This window comes from Colius striatus, unplaced genomic scaffold (genome assembly GCF_028858725.1).
Source record: "Colius striatus isolate bColStr4 unplaced genomic scaffold, bColStr4.1.hap1 scaffold_46, whole genome shotgun sequence".
Classification (NCBI taxonomy): domain Eukaryota; kingdom Metazoa; phylum Chordata; class Aves; order Coliiformes; family Coliidae; genus Colius; species Colius striatus.
The window spans coordinates 620899-628020 of NW_026908527.1; the positions used below are offsets into that span (position 1 = coordinate 620899).

Sequence of the window (7122 nt, forward strand, 5' to 3'; positions counted from 1 at the left end):
CCCAACACATAACCCCCTTCCCCGGCATCCCAAGCCCTCCCAACCCCCTCCCCAGCACCCTGATCTCTCCCAACCCCCTCCCCAGCACCCAAACCCCCTCCCCAACCCCCTCCCCAGCACCCTGAGCCCACCTCCAGCACCCAAACCCCCTCCCCATCACCCAAACCCCCACCCCAACCCCCTCTCCAGCACCCTAGAGCCCTCCCAACCCCATCCCCAGCACCCTGAGCCCACCTCCAACATCTAAACCCCCTCCCCAGCACCCAAACCCCCTCCCCAACCCCCTCCCCAGCACCCTGAGCCCACCTCCAACACCTAAACCCCCTCCCCAGCACCCAAACTCCCTCCCCAATCCCCTCCACAGCACCTAGAGTCCTCCCCCAGCACCCAAACCCCCTCCCCAGCACCCTGAGCCCACCTCCAGCACCCAAACTCCCTCCCCAGCACCCAACCCCCCCCCCACAACCCCCTCCCCAGCACTCAGCCCCTCTCCCCAACCCTCTCCCCAGCACCTAAACCCCCACTCCAACCCCCTCTGCAGCCCCCCAACCCCCTCCCATTCCCGTTTACTGTGTGTGGGGGTCCCCCATAACCCCCCTCTCTTCTCTCTCTCTCCTCCCCCCTCCCCAGACGACTTCGAGTTCCTGTGCAATGTTCTGCGCCCCCCGGGCTACGCTGCACCCCCCTTCGAGCACCCCCCCCCTTACGCCCCCCCCACCTCCCCCTTACAGTCCCGACTATTTCGGGGGGTCCCACCTCGCCCCCCCCACTCTGCCCCCCCCGTTCCGAATACGACCCTTACTCCTTCGGGGCGGGGCTTGGCACCATCGGCGCTCACGATCCTCTTTACGCTCCCCCCCCCGGTACAAGGGGGATGATTTTGAGGCCCCCCTTTACCTTTCATCCCTCACCGACCTCGGGGACCCCGTTATGAACCCCCCGACCCCCACCCTGACCCCCACCCCGACCCCACGCCTGGTCCTACCAAGCCCACGGAGCCTTGGTGGAGGAGGAAGAGGAGAAGGAAGAGCAGGAGGGTGAGTTTGGGGAGGGGGTGGGGTGGAGGAGGGGTGGAGGGGGTGGATTTTGGGGTGCTGACCCCCAGCCTGACCCCCCCAGCCGCAGGGGAGGAGTGTGGGGTGCTCAGTGGGTGCCGCCACGGGCGCTGCGTCCGGCTCCCCGACGGCTTCACCTGCAGCTGCGACCCCGGCTACCGGCTGGACCCGGCGCAGCTCGACTGTGTCGGTGAGACACCCCCACACCAGCCTGAGCCCCCCAAAACACAGACACCCCACACCAGCCTGAGCCCCCCAAAACACAGACACCCCCACACCAGCCTGAGCCCCCCAAAACACACTGTCCCCCAAAGCGAGCCTGAGCCCCCCAAAACACAGACACTCCCACACTAGCCTGAGTCCCCCAAAACCAGCCTAAGCCCCCCAAAACACAGACACCCCCACACCAGCCTGAACCCCCCAAAACACACTGTCCGCCAAAACCAGCCTGAGCCCCCCAAAACACAGACACCCCCAAACCAGCCTGAGCCCCCCAAACCAGCCTGAGCCCCCCAAAACACAGACACCCCCACACCAGATTGAGCCCCCCAAAACAGACACCCCCAAACCAGCCTGACTCCCTCAAATCAGCCTGAGCCCCCTTTCAGTCTGACCCCCCCAACCAGACTGACCCCCAGCACCCTGACCACCCCCCAACACCAGGAGCCCCCTTTCAAGACTGAGCCCGCCCCAGCACCCAACCCCCTCCCAAATTCCCTCCTCGGCACCCAAATTCCCTCCCTATCCCCCTCCCCAGCACCCTGAGCCCTCCCCCAGCACCCAAACCCCCTCCCAAACTCCTTCCCCAGCACCCAGCCCTCCCCAGCACCCAACTCCCCCTGCCCAGCACCCTGATCCCCTCCCTCAGCACCCAACCCCCTCCCTAGCTCCTTCCCCAGCACCCAAACCCCCTCCCTCAGCACCCAAACCCCCTCCCTCAGCACCCAGAGCCCTCCCCAGCACCCAGCCCCCCTCCAAAACTCTTTCCCCAGCACCCACACCCCCTCCCTATCCCCCTCCCCAGCACCCTGAGCCCGACCCAGCACCCAAACCCCCTCATTCAGCACCCAAACCCCCTCCCCAGCACCCTGATCCCCTCCCCAGCACCCGGGTCCCCTCCCCCAGCACCCAGAGTCCTCCCCAGCACCCAAACCCCCTCCCTCAGCACCCAGGCCCCCTCCCAAACCCCCTCCCTCAGCATCCAAACCCCCTCCCTATCCCCCTCCCCAGCACCCAAATCCCCTCCCGAGCACCCAGATCCCCTCCCTAGCTCCCAGGGCCCTCCTCAGCACCCAACCCCCCTCCCTCAGCACCCAAACCCCCTCCCAAACTCCCTCCCCAGCACCCAACTCCCCCTCCCCAGCACCCTGATCCCCTCCCTCAGCACCCAACCCCCTCCCTAGCTCCCAGGGCCCTCCTCAGCACCCAAACCCCCTCCCTCAGCACCCAAACCCCCTCCAAAACTCCTTCCCCAGCACCCAAACCCCCTCCCCCAGCACCCAAACCCCCTCCCCAGCACCCAGCCCACCCCAGCACCCAGCCCCCCTCCAAAACTCCTTCCTCAGCACCCAAACCCCCTCCCCAGCACCCTGAGCCCTCCCCATCCCCACCCCCATCCCATCCCCCCCCCAATACCCCATTAACCCCTTCTGTGCCGCCGCCCTCCCCAGACGTGGACGAGTGTTCGGGCCCCCCCCGCTGCCAGCCCGGCCGCTGCCTCAACACCGCGGGCTCGTTCCGCTGCCTGTGCCCCCCCGGCCTGGCCCCGCCGCTGCCGACGCCCCCCCGCTGCCTCCCCCGCGCCTGAGCCGCCCCCCGCCGTATTTATTGTGTAGATAAAGAGATTTAAGGCGGGGGGGGGGCGGCATTGTGGCCCTCGGGATGATGGCGGGGGGGGGGGCACCTATGTGTGTGTCCCCCCTTGGCACCCGCTGTGCTCCCCCCTCTCAGTGTTGGGGGGTCGCGGGGGGAGGTTTGGGGGACCCCCCACCCCAACACACACTGTTACAGAATAAAGGTTTTGTATAAAATGAGGGGGGTTTGTTTCGCACCCCCCCGTGAGAAATGGACGGGCCGAGGGGAGGGGCGGGGCCTGGCGCTGAGGGGAAAAGGGGCGGCTTTGGGTCTAACGGCGGGAAAAAGGGGGTTTTGAGGGGAAAAAGGGGGTTTTGGGGTCTAAAGGGATAAAAGAGGGGTTTTGAGAGGAAAAGGGGGGGTTTGAGGGGAAAAATGGAGGTTTTGAGGGGAAAATGGGAGGTTTTGGGGTCTTAAGGGATAAAAGGGGGGGTTCAGTCGAAAAGGGGATTTTGAGGGGATAAAAGGGGTTTTGAGGAGAAAATGGGAGGTTTGGGGGTCTTAAGGGATAAAGAGGGGTTTTGAGGGGAAAAGGGGGGGTTTGAGGGGAAAAATGGAGGTTTTGAGGAGAAAATGGGAGGTTTTGGGGTCTAAAGAGATAAAGGGTTTTGAGGGGAAAAAGGGGTTTTGGGGTCTTAAGGGATAAAAGAGGGGTTTTGAGGGGAAAAGGAGGGTTCTGAGGGGAAAAATGGAGATTTTGAGTGAAAATGGGAGGTTTTGGGGTCTAAAGGGATAAAAGAGGGGTTTTGAGGGGAAAAAGGGGGGTTTTGGGGTCTTAAGGGATAAAAGGGGGGGTTGAGTCGAAAAGGGGGGTTTTGAGGGGATAAAGGGGGTTTTGAGGAGAAAATGGGAGGTTTTGGGGTCTAAAGGGATAAAAGAGGGGTTTTGAGGGGAAAAAGGGGGTTTTGAGGAGAAAAACAGGAGATTTGGGGATCTTAAGGGATAAAAGAGGGGTTTTGAAGGGAAAAAGGGGGAGTTTTAGGATCTTAAGGGATAAAAAGGGGTTTTGAGGTGAAAAAAGGGAGGTTTGGGTATCTTAAGGAATAAAAGGGGGGTTTTGAGGGGAAAAAGGGGAGATTTTGGGGTCTTAAGGGTTAAAAGAGGAGTTTTTGAGAGGAAAAGGGGGGTTTTAGTAGGAAGGTTTTGAGTAGAAAAAGGAGAGATTTGGGGATCTTAAGGGATGAAAGGGGGCTTTTGAGGGGAAAAAGGGGGGTTTGGGGGGAGTTTTGAGACAAAAAGTGAGGTTTTGGTGAAGTTTTGAGGCAAAAGTGGGAGTTTAGAGGAGTTTTGAGGGGAAAAGTGGAGTTTTGGTGGTGTTTTGAGGGAAAAAGTAGGTTTTGAAGGGAAAAAGGGTTTTGAGGGCAAAAAGGGGAGATTTTGGGGTCTTAAGGGATAAAAGGAGACTTTAGAGGGGAAAAAGGGAGAGTTTTGGAGTGTTAAGGGTTAAAAGGGGGGTTTTGAGGGGAAAAAGGGGGTTTTGGGGTCTTAAGGGATAAAAGAGGGGTTTGAGTCAAAAAGGGGGGGGTTGAGGGGATAAAGGGGGTTTTGAGGAGAAAATGGGGAGGTTTTGGGGTCTTAAGGGATAAGAGAGGTTTTGAGGGGGAAAAAGGGGGGTTTGGGGGGAGTTTTGAGCCAAAACGTGAGGTTTGGTGAAGTTTTGAGGCAAAAGTGGGAGTTTAGAGGAGTTTTGAGGGGAAAGGGGGCGTTTTGGTGGAGTTTTGAGGGAAAAAGTTGAGTTTGAGGGAAAAAGGGCTGGGGTGAGGGGAAAAACGAAGGATTTGAGGGGAAAAAGGGTTTTGAGGGGAAAAAGGGGAGATTTTGTGGTCTTAAGGGATAAAAGGAGACTTTTGGGGGAAAAGGGAGAGTTGTGGAGTCTTAAAGGATAAAAGGGGGGTTTTGAGGGGAAAGGGGGGGAGATTGGGGATCTTAAGGGATAAAAGGTGGTTTTGAGGGGAAAAAGGAAGGTTTGGGGTCTTAGGGGATAAAGGGCAAGATTTGAGGGCAAAAAAGGGGGAGTTTTAGGATCTTAAGGGATAAAAAGTGGTTTTGAGGTGAAAAAAGGAGGTTTGGGGATCTTAAGGGATAAAAGAGAGGTTTTGAAGGGAAAAAGGGGGCATTGAGGGGAAAAACGGAGATTTTGAGGGGATAAAGGGGGGTTTGGGGGTCTTAAGGAATAAAAGGGGGGTTTAGAGGGGAAAAGGGGGAAGTTTTGGGGTCTTAAGGGTTAAAAGAGGAGTTTTTGAGAGGAAAAAGGGGGTTTTAGGAGGAAAAATGGAGGTTTTGAGGAGAAAAAGGAGAGATTTGGGGATCTTAAGGGATGAAAGGGGTCCTTCGAGAGCAAAAAGGAGGTTTTGAGGAAAAAATGGGGAGTTTTTGGGGTCTTAAGGGATAAAAGAGGGGTTTTGATGGGAAAAGGGGAGTTTGATGGGAAAAATTGAGGTTTTGAGGGGAAAACGGGAGGTTTTGGGGTCTTAAGGGTTAAAAGAGGGGTTTTTGAGGGGAAAAGGGGGGGTTTGAGGGGAAAAACTGAGGTTTTGAGAGGAAAGAGGGGAGGTTTTGGGGTCTTAAGGGATAAAAGGGGGGTTTTGAGGGGAGAAGGTGGAGTTCAGTGGAGCTTTGAGAGGAAAAGGTGTGTTTTGGTGGGAAAAAGTTGGGTTTTGAAGGGGTTTTGAGGGAAAAAGTGGTAGTAGAGATTTGAGGGGAAAGGGGGGTTTTTGATGGAGTTGTGGTGCAATTTTGAAGGAAAAGTGAGATTTTGGCAGAGTTTGGAGGGAAAAAGGGGGTTCGGGGGGCTTTCAGAGTAAAAAAGTGGGATTTTGATGGAGTTTTGAGGAAAAAAAGGGGTTTCAGTGGAGTTTTGAGGAAAAAGTGGGGGTTTTGTGGTGTTTTGGAGGGAAAAAGTCATGTCTTGAAGGAGTTTTGAGGGAAAAAGTAGGATTTTGGTGGAGTATTGTGGGGAAAGAAAGGATTGGAATTTAGAGGAAAAAGTGTTTGTTAGAGTTTTGAGGGGAAAAGTGGGGCTTTGGGGGTTTTGTGGGGAAAAAGTGGGGTTTTTAAGAAGTTTTGAGGAGAAAGTGGGAGTTTAGTGGAGATTTGAGGGGAAAAGCGGGGTTTTGAAGGAGTTTTGAGGGAGAAAGTGGGAGTTTAGTGAAGAATTGAGGGGAAAAGGGGGTCTTGAAGGAGTTTTAAGGAGAAAGTGGGAGTTTAGTGGAGAATTGAGGGGAAAAGGGGGTTTTGAAGGAGTTTTGAGGAGAAAGTGGGAGTTTAGTGGAGATTTGAGGGGAAAAAGTGGGTTTTTGGTGGAGTTTTGAGGGAGAAAGTGGGAGTTTAGTGGAGATTTGAGGGGAAAAGTGGGGTTTTTAAGGAGTTTTGAGGGAGAAAGTGGGAGTTTAGTGGAGATTTGAGGGGAAAAGTGGGGTTTTTAAGGAGTTTTGAGGGGAATAAGTGCAGTTTGGGTGGGAGTTGAGGCTGGAGCTGAGCCAGAACCGTTTCCCTGAGAGGGGTGTGAGCCCCTGTGCCAGGCTGCCCAGGGAGCTGGGGGAGTGCCCAGCCCTGGAGGGACCCCAAAGCCGTGGGGCTGAGGTGCTGAGGCCGTGGGTCAGTGCTGGGCTGGGCAGGGTGTGGGGAGCGCTGGGACTGCAGCAGCTTCAGGGGCTTTAACCACCAAACAATTCCTGATTCTGAGGGGAAAAGTGGCGTTTGGGTGAGGTTTTGAGGGGAAAAGTGGGGTTCAGGTGGGTTTTTGAGGGGAAAGGTGTCTTTTGCTGGAGTGTTGTGGGACAAGATGTGGAGTCTGGCTGGCTGTGAGGGACTTTGCTCGTCCCTTTGGCTGCGGGAGGGGTGTCAGTCGCATGCAGGACGGCTGCTCTGCCAGAAGGAGGGGCTCGGAGACAAGAAATCAGCGGCAGAGCCCGAGCGGCAGAGGAACGCTGACAGTCGCAGCTTTCCTTCCCCTCCAGAGAGATGCCGGGGGATCCTTTCAGCCAGCCGAGTTCTGCCTCACTTCACTCTTTTGCGGTGTGAGGTGTCCCTCATGGTGCACAGCGAGTGTGCTCAGCCCACCCTGCAAACGCCAGGACGCTGAGGGACAGAAGGAAGCCCTCAGCCCCGGGTGTCCTACCCTTGTAGAGAGGTCCTAGGATCCATGTCAGCCAGCCAAGTTCCACCCTCCCAGCCCTTGCTGCCTGACAGGCTGCTCTGAGACCTTCCTGAA

General features: G+C 56.7%; 1 protein-coding gene across 1 annotated transcript; it reads left to right on the plus strand.

Moving 5' to 3' along the window:
- The first annotated feature begins 651 nt into the window (after positions 1-651).
- On the plus strand, positions 652-2892 carry LOC133629464 (latent-transforming growth factor beta-binding protein 4-like). The gene is made up of 3 exons (XM_062020093.1): positions 652-669; positions 1131-1245; positions 2726-2892. Exons 1-3 carry the CDS (start codon positions 652-654, stop codon positions 2860-2862), a joined length of 270 nt encoding a protein of 89 aa, XP_061876077.1. The 3' UTR covers positions 2863-2892.
- Positions 2893-7122: the final 4230 nt, after the last annotated feature.